This window comes from Pongo abelii, chromosome 22 (assembly GCF_028885655.2).
Source record: "Pongo abelii isolate AG06213 chromosome 22, NHGRI_mPonAbe1-v2.0_pri, whole genome shotgun sequence".
NCBI classification, from domain to species: domain Eukaryota; kingdom Metazoa; phylum Chordata; class Mammalia; order Primates; family Hominidae; genus Pongo; species Pongo abelii.
The window spans coordinates 44163448-44180514 of NC_072007.2; the positions used below are offsets into that span (position 1 = coordinate 44163448).

Consider the following 17067-nt stretch of genomic DNA (forward strand, 5'->3'; position numbering starts at 1 on the left):
TTTTTTTTCTCGTTTTTTTTTTCTTTTTTCTTTTCTTTTCTCTCCTTTTTTTTTTTTTTTTTGAGACAGGTGCTCGCTTTGTTGCCCAGGCTGGAGTGCAGTGGCGTGATCATAGCTCACTGCAGCCTCTATCTCCTGGGCTCAGGTAATCCTCCTGCCTCAGCCTCCCAAAGTAGCTGGGACTACAGGCATGTACCACCATGCATGGATAATTTTTAAATTTTTTGTAGATATGGAGGTCTCACTATGTTGCCCAGGCTGGTCATGAACTCCTGGGCTCAAGCAATCCACCCACCTCTGCCTTCCAAAGTACTGGGATTACAGGCATAAGCCACCAAACCCAGCTGCTTGCTATTAATATTTTTAATTTAATTTTCCTGTTGTGTCTCGCCCAAGATTGTGAGTTTCCCTGAGGACAAGAACAGTATCTTGCTTATTTCTGCGTCTCTTGGACTTCAGAGGAACTTAATAAATATTTATGGACCACCTTATTGTATATTTTGGCCCCTTTCATACAGGAACAAGGTCTGTTTATTTGCTTTGCTCAATGGGCAACTTGCTCGGGGCTGGCTTCGTTTTCAAAATTCTGCTTCTCGTTGGGAAGGCTAGAATAATTGGAGGTGTGGAGATGGGTGAGGTGCACTTTTTACCCTGAATGCTCTGTAGCCCTTGAAATTTTAATAATCAGCATGTGTTTGTGTATTACTTTTGTAATAAAACAAGTTCTTGAAATGATGCTGTTCATACAAATATCAGTTGAGGGAAGCAAGATGACCTTTTATTGGTAAGGTTTTTTTTCCCCGTGATTTTCTCCAGGGCCTAGACTCAAAAAATCCTTCCAGAAGGCCATCACATCTCTCTCCATTTCGTAAATGTGTCTAACTAGGCAACATTCTAAGGGACGGCACACAGATTAGGAATTTTATGTGGGCTGTAATAGGGGATCATTTGTAACCGCCTGGAGTCATTTGCAATATTATTTCAGCTGTGTGTGGATTTCAGTTAGTTTTGAGAATCCTTCCGTCACACCAAGATGTTCATGGAAAACCATTTGATGTGTTTTCTCCTCTCGTTTTTCCCTGGGAAAGGGGGCCAGAAACCATGTTTATCCTAGGACCCAAAGGAGGAAAAGGCCATGTCCCTCCACCCTTAAAGAAAATGCTTTTATTTGAAATGTCTTTTCCATTTACCCTACTTTGAATAATGGAGTTTTTAAACTCGCTTGTTTTTCTAAATATTAAATTTTCAAAGGAAGAATATTTTTGAGTTCAAAGTGCCTATTTCAAATCTTTAATGGTTCTCTTGGTCTGGTATTCACCAGCAAGTTTTAAAGCAGCCTCCCGTGGGTCGATTTGATGGCTAAAAAGACGATTCCAAGCCAACATCATTGGCACATAATGTAGAGAAGACTCTCCCAACAAAATCTTTGCTTTTCATTGTATTCTGCAGAGGCCATTGGGGCCATCCCCCTGTCTCCAGGCAGGGTGGTAGGTGGACCTGCAAGAGGTGGAATTTGGTGGGGGCAAGCAGCCCAGACTTGCCCAGTGCCTCCCCTGACCTCCAAGCTCCATCAGCTCTGACTTGGGCCTTGCAAAGTGTTTGGACCAGAGGCCAACGCTACCTGGAGCAGGAGGCCATGCAGCAGCCCTCCAGCTTGTCCCCAACTGGCCCCAGGCTCCTAGGATTCTTGGACAAATGGCCCAAATTTACCCTGAGCCTTCTGCTGTTGCTCTGGCTCTGAGCTTCTACACAACCTGCACCGTGTAAAACTTGAAGACTCAGAAGAGCTTCTGAAATCCAAAGCAAGCCAGGACTTTTCCCCACAGGTCCTTCTTTCCGATTCCTCATCATTCTACGTGTGTCTGCTGGTCCCTCGCACCTCCATGCTGCAGACTGGAACTCTGGTCGGGTTGTCAGTTTCAAGTAACGCTAGTGTTTCTCAACAGGGTGCTCCTCTATTGGCATTTGGGGTGGGCAGTTCTGTGTCCTGCATGTTGTGGGTCATTTAGCAGCCCTGGCCAGCCTGCCAGATTCCACTATGACAACCAAGAACACACTCTCAGCCCTGGGACTGGAGTGGGATGCAGTGCAACCCTCAGCCTTTGGGGAGTGGGGACAGTACTGACCTCAACATGGTGGGGAGCAGTACCACCTTCAGCGGAGGGTGGGGCAGTACCACCCCCTGTTGAGGACCACCAGACCCCCAGGTTCTTAGCTATACCCTGGAGGGCAGGAGTCTCTCCTCTTCTGTCCTGAATCCCCAGTACCCAGAGTGGTTAGTCCTAGCCTCATAGTAGGACATCAGTAAATATTTGCCCAATGAATGAATAAGATCTATGAACAGTCTTCAAAAGGGCCTGTGAACCCAATAGAAGTGTGCCCTAAATGTGTGCATTGTACCCATGTATTCGCTGCAGCAAGAACCCATAACATCCCTCAGATTCTTCAAGGCAACTGTGGGGCATCCTTAAAGGGACATTCAGAAAACTGGCCCAGCCAGTGGCCACTACTGGCCTGATGTTTCTGTGGCTGCAAACGTCACTGCACTGTGTTTGTGCGGCGACTTTTAGAGCTACCACTCTGTGTCCATATTCTAATCTCCCTGCAGAAGGGAACATCCTGAACACTCCAGGGACTCTGCTTCCATAAGAGGGCATCCAAGTTGCCTAATGCAGGGGCTGCATTCAGCCCTTCAACAAGAAATGGCCTCAGGCCTGGGCCCTTTCACTCACTCACAGGAGAGTGGGGTAAAAAGAGGGCAGGAACAAGATATGTTTCCCCCCAAGCTCGAGTGTTTCTTGGGTGACCTTCCCAATAAAAGTCAAAGAACTCGGAGACATCACTCAGCCTCCCGCAAACCCAAGCTCACACAGCAGCTTGGCTGAACTGAATGAGTGAGCCCCGTAGGCTGCCTCCTTCCTGAGAGTTCATTGTTGGTGCAGCTGTTTAATAAAAGACAATCTATGCCCTGAGGCAGGAAGAACAGTTGGGCCAAACCCGTGGCTGAGCAGACGGCTCAAGCTCAGACATATCTGCAGACCTGTGCAAAGGTGCGAGCTAACCTCGCAGCCCTGGGGAATTCTGCTTGACCTCAGGGCAGGGGACTCTGAGTGAGGTCGAGGGTGTTGATATAATGATGGCTCATTCCTGCTGCTTTCCCAGCATCCTCCTGCTGGTCTTGGGTTGTTCTTGTCCCAGCAAGAGAAGCTACAGCATCCAGAAAGGACAATTGGCTCAGAGAAAGGACAAAACCAAGGGCTGGAAGCACCACAACCCGAGAGTTAACCTCTAAAGCAGCAAAGCATTTGCCAAGAAATCTCTGATATCATCTGCCCCAGAGGGATCATACGATTTGCAGAAGCTTTCAGCATATAGGCTAGATCACTCATGACCCCAGATAACTCCCTTGAGAGAAGATGGAAACTCGAGGAACCCCTGCTAGGCCAGAGCAGGCTTCTTGAACATTAGTGCGCCAAAAAACAATCCCCTGGAGAGCTTGTTACATCACAGATGCCCAGCCCCCAACTCCAGAGTCACTTCAGCCGGGGCATCTCTAGCGAGCTCCTAGGTGACGCTGATGCTGCCAGCCTGGGGACCACGCTTTGACAACCACTGGTCCCCAGCAGGGGGTTTTGCACTGTGCTCCATTGCGCCCCCTTGAGGGGAACAGAAGGGATGGGAAGAACAAGTAAAGGGGATTCAGCCCGGACCCTCCCACCTACATTCAGGACACCTCTGGGTCTGTCTTTCAAGTCTGGCTTCTGTGATTAAATAAAGAACCTCTGATAAAAAGGAGAGGTGGGCCCAGGCCTGCACATGGGATGCTCCCAAGTACCAAGCCTCCCTCCTGCTCATTCCAGTGTGTCTGGGGCAGGAGGCTCAAACATTCAAACAAAACCCCAAATAACAAGCTAAGTGGGCAGAGTCATGAGTGAGCCCCACTTCCAGTGCAGGCACCATCTCAGGGCAGCGGAGTAGCCCTTCCCCTTGGGCAGCCGTGGCCTCTGTGATGGTCTTGTGCCAGGCTCTCTGCAGTGGGAGGGACTATCCAGTCTGTGGCAAGCCTGCTGCTCAGCTGCCCCAGGGGCCAGGCAGCAGCCTTGTCCAGGAGAGTGTGCCCAGTGCTGTCTGGAGGCACCCTGCATCTGCCCGGTCCCCAGGACCATCAGAGCCTCAGCACAGCCACCTCATCCTCCACAAACCAACCACGACATGGATAACCCATGGCCTCCTGGAGCTCGGGGATAGAGCACAGCCTCTGCAGCCCAAGTCTCAGGGTTTGGCTCTTGCCTTCACCACTTCCGAGCTGAGAGACCTGGGGCCAGTCAACCTGTGTAAACCTTAGTGTCCTCGTCTGTAAAATGGGGCTAATTCTAGTATAATACTTGAGCATTAAATGCAGTTCACCACCTGACATGGTGTGAGCCCTCCAGAGTTTTGGCCAGTCGTCACTGAGTGTTTTGTTTTCACATTATTTTCGTGTTTCTGATGAAGCAGGAGTGTGCCGCCTGTGTCAGTTTCTAGGGTGCCCTAACAAACGACCACAAACGGGGGTACTTAAAACAACAGGAATTTACTGCCACATATTCCTGGAGGCCAGAAGTCTAAAATGAAGATGTTGGCAGGTGCCAGCCTCACTCTGAAGGCTCAGGGTGTGTCTTGGTTTGGAGACACATCACTCCACCTTCTGCCTGTCTGTCTCTGTGTCTTCTTCTCATAAGGACACTGATCATACAGGGTCAGGGCCCCACCCTGAGTATGACTTTATCTTAATTTGATTATATATGAAAAGACTATTTCCAAATAAGGTAACATTCACAGGTACCAGGGGGTAGGGCTTCCACATATTACTGGGGAGGACACATTTCAGCCCATGACCCCACTGGATGGGAGCAAGGCCTCAGGGCCCAGCAGCCACGAGGATCTTCCGTGTGAAGTTGTGTGGGCTTCCCCAGACTGTGCTAAGTTCTCCCAAATGGTTGTGTTTTCCAGGGTGTTCAGACTTACATCTCTTGGATATGTTGACCCCAACTGAAAGAAAGCGACAAGGATACATCCACGAGCTCATTGTCACCGAGGAGAACTACGTGAATGACCTGCAGCTGGTCACAGAGGTAAGGGAGCTGGTGGGGCAGGGGGTATGGCAGGGGGTGATGAGGGAGTGGGAGGGGAGGGTTCCGTCGAGGAGGTCTATGTACTGATTCTGAGCCCAAGACACTTTCTGATGTTTGGGGAGCATCTGGACGGCAAATGCTATAGAAGATTCTGACCGCAGAGACGGTTCGTTGCTTATCCACGGCCAACATTGAGTCATTCCCATAGAGGGACAGAGATCACTTAGCCAAGGGCAGGTGAGTCCCTGAGCAGTTGATGGATGGAGTCATGTGAACTGAGAGTCTGGAGTCCACGCTCTACTCAGAGTGGCTGCAGCTCAGCTACCAACCAGGAGGTGCCATGGAGCCAGCCACACCGCCCTCCTGGCCCGCAGTGTTGGCATCTGGAAATGGGGGCCATCTGGCTGCTATCTCGAGTCATTCCTGCCACATATTACCCTGAGACAAACCTGTCACTGAGAATGGCAACGTTTCCTCCCAGGCCCCCACAAAACCCCCTGACCTGAGTGATGCCTCCTTATCTTGTCAGTCCTCCCAGAGAGGCCCTGGCTATCCCATCCAGAACTACGGGGAGATGCAGAGCCGGGTGCTCTTGTTTCTCAGCAGGCCTTTTTGTCCACATCCATGGGAAGGTGCCATATTGGGAGACAGGGATTTGCAGAGATGGGTCTGCAGTTTGGAGGGTGCTGTGATAGTCTGGAAACCACCACCACACCAAATGGGTGTGAAACCATCTTGTCTGATAGTCTTAACATCCAGGAAAGACACAGCACGACTCGCCGCTGTTGGAGGAGTACAGGGTGGGTTGTTGGCCGCAGGACCACCATTAACACTTAGGAAGCATTGATGCAAATTCAAAAAGGTGCCATTTTCTCAAGGTGTTTGACTGTTATTAAATATGCAGTTCAGGATGTCCAGGGTGCAAGTGTCACCCCTTAGATATGGCTCCTGTGTGCACTCCGCAAAACGCACCACCGTATGTGGTTGCCCTGGTTCATGCCGGGTTCAACGTCGGCTTAAGGACTCCCGTGGAATAGGGCTCCCAGGGAGCAGCCGCAGCCCAGCCAAGTTTTTGTCAAAGATGGGCTGTCCCCTTCCCTAAAGAGCCTTCAGAAGTGCCTCCTGCCTCCTGTGGGAGAAAATGACCTCCTTGCAGGCGGAGGCTCTACCACACGGGGTTCCACTGAGATCTGTGATTTACTGAGAGTTGCTCAACCACACAGAGCTTGGAGGGGCTCATTCATTTTCCAGAGCCCAGGAGAAGGGCAGCACTCACCCCCTTGTAGCGGGCCTGCAAGTGCTGGGTCTGTATAGGGTCAGCCCAGGAGGCTGAGGACACAGCAGTGGAGTCAGTCACTGAGGTGGCCACTGGCTTATTAGAGGACCTGCTGCCTGGGCTGCTCCTCTCAGAAGGCCCTTGGTTTACCTGTGCAGATGAAGGGACTGTCCACAGCCACCGGCATCTTTAAGCCCGGCTTTTCACACCGGTCCAGCCCCTCCCAGTGCGCAGGTGAGACCGCTTAGCCTGCGAGCATGACTTGGTACCGGCCTCCCTGCTTGTCTGGTGGAGTTAAGATCTGTTTCCTGGAGACTTCACCTGGCTTCCTTCCCCTGTAAACAATGCAGGCCCTGCTGGGGACCCCCCTCTAGCCTCCAGGGCAGAGGAGGGGCTCTCTGCTTCAGAAACTGCAGGAAGGCGCGCATTCACCTCTGGGCCTCTCAGCCAAGGTACAGACACCTGAGCCCCTCTCCGTGCTCTCAGCGGATCGGTGTGTGCGTGTGTGAGTTTTAAGCTAACTGCTTTCTGAACTGGTTCGTTTTCTGCATCTGTAGATCTTTCAAAAACCCCTGATGGAGTCTGAGCTGCTGACAGAAAAAGAGGTTGCTATGATTTTTGTGAACTGGAAGGAGCTGATTATGTGTAATATCAAACTACTGAAGTAAGCCTCTCCTCTAATCCCCAGACTGGCTTGGCCTCCTCGGCTCTCACGCACTCGCACCTCTGTGGGTCTGTGTGTCCTTCTTGCATGCTGCCCTGTGCTTCTTTCTGGCTTTTTTTTTTTTTTTTCTTCTCATTGCCACTCACAAGCACCATCGCCCTTTTGTGCCTTCATGCTTTCTGGAAACGCACTCTGAATCTCTCATTGCAAGAGTAGATCGCCTGGGCACCCCAGAGCCTGCTGTTGGGTGAATTACTGTGGTGGTGAATTTCCAGGGCTAGGGCGAGGCTGGCTCCTGATGGCGCTGGCTCCATCCTGGGGCGTGGGGCTGCCCCCTCCACGCTTTCCCTTGGACGCGGGATCCCATGGGGGATTATTGGTCTTTGGGGGCATTCTTGGCCCTGCAGATGGAAAAATGTGGAACTGTTCACTGCCTAACGTCAGCAGTTCCTCAGGATCACTCCAGGAAGCTGGCCCAAGGCTGGTTGTATTTTCTTCCAACTGTAGTTTGCAGAGGCAGCTCCAGGGCCAGGAGTCAAGAGACCTGGGTTTGGATTCTGACTTACTCACTGCCTTTCCTTTTTGAGCCTTAGTTTCCCCATCTGTAAAATGAAGGGGTTGGATTCGATCATCACAAAGGTCTCTTCCAATTCTTAGGAAAAAAAAAAGTCAAAAACCAAAATCTGTATCCACCACGCTCTCATTGTAACATCACTTGCTAGAACACAGATTAAGTCACAGCCTCCAGGGTGCGTGATACTCCCTGCTAGGAGGAAGGGCCACCCACTTCCTAGGCCCGAGGATGGAGGGCAGGCTCCCAGAACCTTGCGTCCATTCCTAATCTTCATCCGTGTCATTGGGAAGCCCCCATTTCCTAAACGTGGTCTCTGCATTGTTCTTATAAAGTAATTTCAGGTCCCCACTTTCCTGAGCGTGTGTTTGGGAGTGGATGAAGGGATGGAAAGGAGATGTGGAGAGGTGGACATGAGGAAAGATACATAATGTCTGCTGGCTTGGTGCTCTAGAAGACGAATAATCCAAGGTGACATCAGGCAGGCTTTTAGAGAAGGGGCTCCATTGCCCGCGCCCCCCGCCGCCCGATGCCATGGAAGCCTTTCAAACTTAGGTCTGGCGTCAGACCCTTGGGCTCACATCCACTATTGCCTCTGGCTGTGTGTCTTCCGGCAGGTCACTTTCGTCCCTGGGCCTCAGTGTTCTCGTCTACATAGATGATAGCTGGGCATGGTGGCTCATGCCTGTAATCCCAGTGCTTTGGGAGGCCGAGATGGGTGGATCACTTGAGGTCAGGAGTTTGAGATGAGCCTGGGCAACATGGTGAAACCCCATCTCTACTAAAAACACAAAAATTAGCCGGGTGTGGTTGTGGGCGCCTGTAATCCCAGCTACTAGGGAGGCTGAGGCAGAAGAACCTGGGAGGCGGAGGTTGCAGTGAGCCAAGATCGCACCACTGCACTCCAGCCTGGGCCACGGGAGTGAAACCCTGTCTCAAAAACAGAAAAGAAAATATACCTGTAAGTTAAAACCTTTTTCCTTGGGCAGCTATCAGTGGGGGCTGGGGGAGGCGGGAGATGTTTCTGAGGTTCCCAAGTAGCCCTTAGAGAGGGCTTCCCCCACTTCAGGGTTGGCCTGAGGGAAACTGGTGCTGGCCTCAGCTCCCCACACCTCTCTGTTGTCTTTTAACCCCCGTCTGGGAAGAAGCAGCCTCTTTCTTGAGCTGTGCGGGGGGCCAGGCCTGCGTGCTTCTTCCTCCTGTCGGCTCTGACTTGCTCCACAGCCGTGGAGGTGGGAACTGACAGCCCTGTTACGGCTGAAACAGCAAAGCTCAGAAAGGCTGAGTGAGTTCCCTAAAGTCACACAGTAGGGTGGCTGCTCTGTGGATGATGCCTAGGTCCTGGGATAGAGACTCTACCCAGTCCTGCCCCCGTGGAAAAAAACATGGGCCTAGAAGTCAGACATCCCAAGTTTTTGTCTGGGCTCCGGCCCCTTCTAACTAGTTTTGGGCGTTAAGGTGGCAGTGATGGTGCTTGTCCTGCCTACCATGCACGGTCATGCTGAGAGCAAGGGATCGGGTGTCCCAGGGGCACGCCGTCCTTCAGGGCGCTGATGTGTACAGGGGCTGCCGGCTTCCCTCCATCCCAAGGTTCTCTATCCCCATTCCTCTGATTCCCGGATTAGCTTGTTTGGACTAACTGGCTCATGTCTTCTCCTCCAGATAAAATCTTATGTTGAACCGTAGCCTTCTGGGGACCTGATTTCTTTTTCTTCTTTTCTACATTTCACTAGAAAAAATCTCAAACATACAGAAAATTTGAAAGAATTGTAGAGTGAACACCCACATCATAAACTGGACAAAGAACATTGTGCTGTATTTGCGTGGCTGCGTAGACAGAATTTCTTCATGCCAAGGAATAACTGTGATGAGGGGAGAATGAGGGCTCCTGGCAGCCGAGAGAGGGAGGCATTTGAGGAAAAGGAGAAGTTAAGGCAGAAATCCCTGGAATGCCACCAGTGAGCAGCCATATGTCTGCTACTCCTGATCCTACACACCTTGTATTTGGGGGGTGGGGCAGGGGGCATGGCAGTTATCAAACGAGTCAACAATAAATAAATGACATGAAAATAAAAAGGGCTAACTGGGACACATGGACTTCCTACTAATGATGCCTCATTGAGGGTTAGAGCAAATGGCTGGCTCTCTTGTGAGGAAGCTGAGACCTGAGAAATGTGCCTTTCATAGACAGGGTAGGGCAGACAGGTCTAGAACCTTTTTATATCCAGAGCCTGGAGCAGGGCCCTCAGGACAGCTGTCAGAAATGATGGCAGAAGGGCCAGGCATGGTGGCTCATGCCTGTAATCCCAGCACTTTGGGAGGCCGAGGCGGGTGGATCACGAGGTCAGGAGATCGAGACCATCCTGGATAACACGGTGAAACCCCATATCTACTAAAAATACAAAAAAATAGCCAGGTGTGGTGGCAGGTGCCTGTAGTCCCAGCTACTCGGGAGGCTGAGGCAGGAGAATAGTGTGAACCGGGAGGTGGAGTTTGCAGTGAGCTGAGATCGTGCCACTGCACTCCAGCCTGGTTGACAGAGTGAGACTCCGTCTCAAAAAAAAAAAAAAACAAATAAACAAATAAAAAAGAAACCTCATCTCCACTAAAAAAAAAAAAAACAAAAAAAGAGCTGTGCGTGGTGGCGCATGCCTTTAATACAAACTACTCAGGAGTCTGAGGCAGAAGAATTGCTTGAACCCGGTGAGGGCAGAGGCTGCAGTAAACCAAGATCATGCCAATGCACTTCAGCCTGGGCAACAGAGACTGTGTCACAAAAAAAAAAAAAAAAAAAAAAAAAAATGATAGCAGAAGGGAAGCAGAAGTGAGGTGGGGTGACCAACCCAGGTCTGGGGAACTGTTTTTTATCAAGAGGCTTTCCTGTCCCCTTGATGGAAAAAGAAAAGAAGAAAAAAAAAGATCTTGTCCCAAAAAAGTGTTTTTCTTAAATATTTGACTCATCTTCTTTTTAACTTAAGAAGAATGGATACCATTTTATCTTGTTTAAGCAGAAAATGAAGGAAAAATAAAAAATAACAATCAGTTTGGGGTAATGACAGATGGTGAGAAAGAAGAAGAAAAGGATGTGGGGTTGGGAGAAGGAGAAGAGGGAAGGAGAGAGGGCATGGAGCAGATGGTGGGAAGTCCAGCAGGGCGGGAAGTGCAGAGGCTGAGGCTGGGACCAGCAGGGAAAGGCTTGAGGGTGAGATGGTGGGAGCAGGGCAGCTGTGTCTGGGAAGAGGGGCAGGTGCCCAGAGCAGCTTGGAGGCGGTTGTGGCGGGAGGTGGGTTGGGGCCTCCGAGGCTGTGGTCCCAACCATGGGCTCTGGAGTCAGACCTGGGTTCCAGGGTTACCTCTGTCACCTATTAGCTCTGAGACTTGGGTCAAGTCACTCAATTTCTGCGTGCCTGAGTTTCCCCAATAGGAAATGCGGATAATAATATATGTAAAACTGTGTTTGACACATAGGAAGCATTAATAAATGCTAGCTCCATGACTGTCCACTTGGTCTGCAGACTTCAGAGGGTTACGGACACTCATGTATTCAGCAAACATTAAGCGCTCTTTGAAACGTTCATTAGCCAGTCAATTGCCTTTTGCAGTTCAAGGCCTCTCATCCGTAAACCTTTCTAGGAGACTGCCGATCAGCTCACCACAAGCAGAGTACTCTCAGGGCTGTGGCTGCAGCAGCCGAGTCACATGATCCCTGGGCCTGGTAACACCTTGCAGTCTTCATAAGTCTTTGCCTATACAGTAGACCATCCTGGACGAAGACCCACGACTGAATCTAATAGGTGCCTAGTCCATAGTAAATCAGGCCTTAATTTTAGGCCTGTCTGCTGGTTGGGTAACTCCAGTCTACAAGTGTGGGTCTGCAGAACCCAGGAACTAATTCCCCAAGACAATCACTGTCTGCAGATGATCTTTCTTCTTTTCTTTTTTTCTTATCTCCTTCAACCTTTAATAAAAAACAGGCCAGCGGCCGGGGCTGGGCGTGGTGGCTCATGCCTGTAATCCCAGCACTTTGGGAGGCCAAGGCGGGCAGATCACTTGAGGTCAGGAGTTCGAGACCAGCCTGGCCAACATGGTGAAACCCCGTCTCTACTAAAAATATAAAAATTAGTGGGCGTGGTGGCGGGTGCCTGTAGTCCCAGCCACTCGGGAGACTGAGGCGGAGGTTGCAGTGAGCTGGGATTGCGCCACTGCACTCCAGCCTGGGCTATAGAGTGAGACTCTGTCTCAAACAAAACAAAAAATAGGAGAAGGAAAGGGTGAAAGTACTTTTTATTCCCTTGTTAAAAAAAACTACTCCTCATAGGAAAATGATGGAATGATGGAACTTCTTCCTGTTTCCATTCATGGCAAGTTTATAATGTGGCTATTCAGGGCTCTCATCCCCCCAAATTATTGGTGACATCACCCTTGAGCACATTTCTGCTCGTTGTGGTATTTCACACCAACCCCTCAATGGGGCAGTGGCCTTTGGGCCATCCTGAGGACATCAAGCTGCCACCACTCCCCACACCCCAGGCAGCCAGTGCTGATCTCCCCGTGAGGGCATCCACTTCAGGTGGAATCACTGACTGCTCACACCACATCATTTATGGTCCCTAAGTTTTTCTCCTTGGCTTGCCCAGTCCAAGGGACTTTATTTTAGCCAAAAATGTGGGAGAAAGAAAAGAAAGTGATCTGAAGTTTTTAAAGCCTAATATAAATATTGCAGAGCTTCCTTGGAATTCAATAGCCCGCCCCGTACCTCAAAGGCTTCTCCATCATGACCATGAAAGCAGCCAAAGGCATTCAATAGGGACATCCTCCCAGCCTTGTGTTAAAGTCATAGGTTATACCATTTTGTTCCATCTACCCATCCATCCACCCATGATCACTAACTAGGATAGGTGAACACACCCATGGCTTCATGTTGTGGTCCTGCCGTGTAGTACATTGCTGTCCTTACCGTGTATAAGCTCAGTGCCATGCCCTTCTTCCAGATGCTGGTGTTAAGGGTTCACATGTTGAAGTTGGGAGAAGGGAAGCCAGTCCTAGTTACCATAGCTCTGAGCACTCACACTGCAGGCAGACCCCAGAACAAACACTTCCCCAGTCCCATCAACACCTCTCCTGGATTCCAGGATATACATTTTTTGGGTTCATTGGCCCATTATCATAGTAATAGACCTCTTTTCCAAACTCCTCTTAATTTAGTTAACTTAGCTCTAGCAATGAAGCAGCGAATCACAGAGATAGTTCAAACAGTCATTTATACCTGGCTTTTGCAGAATCTCATGGGATTATTTTGCCAAGGCAGTTGTTTTGCCATCTTAATTATGTTCTTTTTAGCCAAAAATCATCTTTCCCCATCCTCTGGCAATAGCAACTTCCCTTGGGCAGAAGTGTCTCCCGGAAATACGATCAGTTCTCAGGCCACATCAACCTGGGGCTTTCACCACCGATAATCTGTGTAGTGAGGCATCGACACAGGTGACCCGTTTGAGTTGTTCAAGAAAAAACTCCATATTTCTGCACAAGAAAAACAAATTGTAACAAACAGCCACTCTGCCAAAGAAAAATACCCTGGTCCTACCTCTCTGTAGCCCTAGACTCATTTCTTTCTCCATTCCTTGTCTCCCAAATAGACCTTTTAGTGGCCCTTGAGTCTGTGCCCCTCACACACATTCTGTTTCTCTGCAACCTAGAAGTGTGCCGTGGTGCTGTCAGATAGCATGAAGGTGGGGGGCTCACCTCCCGTGTTTCCGTGCAGAGCGCTGAGAGTCCGCAAGAAGATGTCCGGGGAGAAGATGCCTGTGAAGATGATTGGCGACATCCTGAGCGCGCAGCTGCCACACATGCAGCCCTACATCCGCTTCTGCAGCCGCCAGCTCAACGGGGCTGCCCTGATCCAGCAGAAGACGGACGAGGCCCCAGACTTCAAGGAATTCGTCAAAGTAAGGAGCCAGGCTGTGCAGAGACTGGGCCCCAGAGTGGCGATCTTTGGCCAGCTGGACGTGTGAGGGGCTAATTCAAAAGTCTGCAAGCGTGTTCCCACTAGAGGCCAACGGGGCCTGGGATCTTGGCTAAGCCTTAGGGGACTGGCACTCACTGGCAAGTGTGGCTGTCACCAAAGTGGTGGGCTTGGAGAGGAGGGGTGAGCCCTGGGCTTGGAAGCTTTGAAGTGTCTTCAAGGATCTGTTTTCCAGATGCTACTGGTGTTATTTGGATGCATGTTTAAATCTTTCATTTCATTTGCAAGGCCCAGGCAGGTCTTAGATTTCCTCTTGTATTTAATCGCCACATCCTCAGTTCTTTGCTGCTCTCTGCCCTTCACTTGCAGAGGGAATGGCCAGGACTCCCAGTGGCCCCTTCATTCCTTTCGCAGTTGGTTCTGCAAGATGGGCTCCAGCCCTAGGAAGCCTGTGGGAGTCAGTGTGGGATGCCAAGACCTCTTCCTTGGAGGTAGCAGGGATCTGGAGAGTTGGATGTCCACCAGGGGATGTTTGGGGAGGTAATGCAGATACTGCTGGAAGACCGGCAGCTCTGGGACTTGGCCTTGGCCAGGGTGGGTCTCTGCTGGCCATGCTGGGCCATTCAAACAGCCCCCACATCTCCTGGAGAAAAAAAGGAGGAAGAGAATAAAATAGCTTCTGTGAAACAGGTATCTTTTGATGAATAAACAACAAAATAATAATAACAGGCATATCTTTGGATCTCATGCATTTTGGAGACAGGCCATCCTCACCTGTCCTAGAGTGGTGCTTGTGGAATCACTGTGGTGAGGCACAAGCGTGGCCTCTTCTTGGTCAGAGCCTCATGTGAGCTTGTTGTTTCCGCCTCTTGTGGTGTTTCTCAGCCTAGACTTGCCAGCCAAGGCATGGGGCACTCTGAGGTCATTCCAAGGGGAGAAAGATTGCTAAGGAGGAGGCCTTGGGTGGATGGAGATGAGAGAGCAGATGCTGAGCTGCTGGGCGCCATGGACCGCCTGGGGTTTCAGCCAAGGGCTGGGCTCTTCGTAGGCTCAAGCAAGATGAGTTCATTGTTGGATGCACTTGAACTTCAGGGAAGTGCTGACACCAGCCCAGAGCAGGGGCCTCATTGTCCCTCCCCACCCCCTCCTCTTCACCTCTCCCCACCTCATCTCAGTGGGAATGTGGCACGTCATTGCCAGCTTCGAGGTGTTCCTGGAATGATGGTGTCCACAGCTGGAGCAGGTCCCGGTGCTGACAGTTATCAGGTCTCAGGGCTCCAGTCAATGCAGCTGCCCGTTTCTAAGGCATTAAACCAGACCACAGCCTTTCACAGCTAAGTGGCCAGACCCTGAAACTGGAGTCTTGACCCCCGTTGTCTCAGCTCCTCTCTCTCAGCCCTGCCTGGAGCTCCCAGAGGCAGGTGCAGGCTCCACTCAAAACTAGACAATGAGATTTAGCCCTTCCAGCAGTTCTGGGGTGTAAGGGGAATTTTCCTCTAACCGTATAGTCTTGTGACACTTGTTCCTGGGAATGTTACAAAGTTTCTGCAGACATCCAGACGAAATATTCTCTGTAAAGCCAGAATCTCATCTCTGTGCATAAGGAACCATGCATGCCATGGAGGGCTGAGTCACATCTGTGGGTCTCCATTCTCCATCTGGAAAGTGTGTCATCCTGGACAGGGTAACTAGTCAGGCCCTTCCAACCCCAGGTCTCTCAGTTGTCATCCAGATAAATGAGATAATGGGTGGAGAGTCCTCTCTGACATTAGTATTGATGTCACTAACTTTGGATTCTGCAAGTTTCTTAAGTACATTTAAAAACATCTTTTATTTCAGAGATTGGCAATGGATCCTCGGTGTAAAGGGATGCCACTCTCTAGTTTTATACTGAAGCCTATGCAACGGGTAACAAGATACCCACTGATCATTAAAAATGTAAGTACCTGTCTTGCCTTTTCAAGACTGCTTTCTCTGCACTGGTGGGGGCTGGAGTCACGGACAAGATTCTCAGTGAACACACCTGGTAGCTGTTGTGTAGAAAGCACGAGACAACAAGGTGTCACAGAGGTCTGCTTGGTAACTCAGAAAGAAAAGCTGGTTTATCACGCAAAGAGCTGGCTGGGAGCGGTGGCTCACACCTGTAATCCCAGCACTTTGGGAGGCCGAGGCGGGCGGATCGCTTGAGCCCAGAAGTTCAAGCCCAGCCTGGGCAGCATAATGAGACCCTATCGCTATTAGAAAAAAATGAGAGCTAATACTGTGTCCAGAATTGGTGGGTTCTTGGTCTCGCTGACTTCAAGAATGAAGTGGCGGACCCTCGCGGTGAGTGTTACAGCTCTTAAGGTGGCACGTCTGGAGTTTGTTCCTTCTGATGTTCGGATGTGTTTGGAGTTTCTTCCTTCTGGTGGGTTCGTGGTCTCGCCGGCGCAGGAATGAAGCTGCAGACCTTCGCGGTGAGTGTTACAGCTCTTAAGGTGGCGCGTCTGGAGTTGTTCGTTCCTCCTGTGGGCTCGTGGTCTCGCTGGCTCAGGAGTGAAGCTGCAGACTTTCGCAGTGAGTGTTATAGCTCATAAAAGCAGTGTGGACCCAAAGCGTGAGCAGCAGCAAGATTTATTGCAAACAGAGAAAGAACAAAGCTTCCACAGCGTAGAAGCAGACCCCAGCGGGTTGCTACTGCTAGTTCGGGTAGCCTGCTTTTATTCTCTTATCTGGCCCCACCCACATCCTGCTGATTGGTAGAGCCCAGTGGCCTGTTTTCGACAGGGCGCTGATTGGTGCGTTTACAATCCCTGAGCTAGACATAAAGACTCTCCACGTCCCCACCAGACTCAGGAGCCCAGCTGGCTTCACCCAGTGGATCCCACACCAGGGCTGCAGGTGGAGCTGCCTGCCAGTCCTGTGCCATTTGCTCACACTCCTCAGGCCTTGGGTGGTCAATGGGACTGGGCGCCGTGGAGCAGGGGGCGGCCCTCGTCGGGGAGGCTCGGGCTGCACAGGAACCCACGGAGGCGGGGGGAAGGCTCAGGCATGGCGGGCTGCAGTCCCCAGGCCTGCCCCGCGGGAAGGCAGCTAAGGCCCGGCGAGAAATTGAGTGCAGCGCCGGTGGGCTGGCCCTGCTGGGGGACCCAGTACACCCTCTGCAGCCGTTGGCCCGGGTGCTAAGTCCCTCATTGCCTGGCGCCAGCAGGGCCGGCCGGCTGCTTCCGAGTGCAGGGCCCGCAAGCCCACGCCCACCCGGAACTCCAGCTGGCCCGCAAGCGCCGCACGCAACCCCGGTTCCCACTGGCGCCTCTCCCTCCACACCTCCCTGCAAGCTGAGGGAGTGGGCTCCGGCCTTGGCTAGCCCAGAAAGGGGCTCCCACAGTGCAACGGTGGGCTGAAGGGCTGCTCAAGTGCTGCCAAAGTGGGAGCCCAGGCAGAGGAGGCGCCGAGAGTGAGCGAGGGCTGTGAGGACTGCCAGCACGCTGTCACCTCTCA

At 51.1% G+C, this 17067-nt stretch overlaps 1 protein-coding gene across 4 annotated transcripts in view; it reads left to right on the plus strand.

Annotated features, from left to right (window-relative positions):
- The window catches only part of ITSN1 (intersectin 1), a 248908-nt gene that overhangs the window by 207546 nt on the left and 24295 nt on the right, over positions 1-17067 (plus strand). For 3 of the 4 annotated variants that reach the window (XM_024239271.3, XM_054542469.2, XM_054542468.2), the window contains 4 exons: positions 4993-5114; positions 6948-7054; positions 13387-13570; positions 15427-15525. In XM_024239271.3, the coding sequence (XP_024095039.1) occupies positions 4993-5114; positions 6948-7054; positions 13387-13570; positions 15427-15525 (512 nt within the window). The remainder of the gene's footprint in view (positions 1-4992; positions 5115-6947; positions 7055-13386; positions 13571-15426; positions 15526-17067) is intronic. The other variant, XR_008517295.2, reaches the window with a different exon arrangement.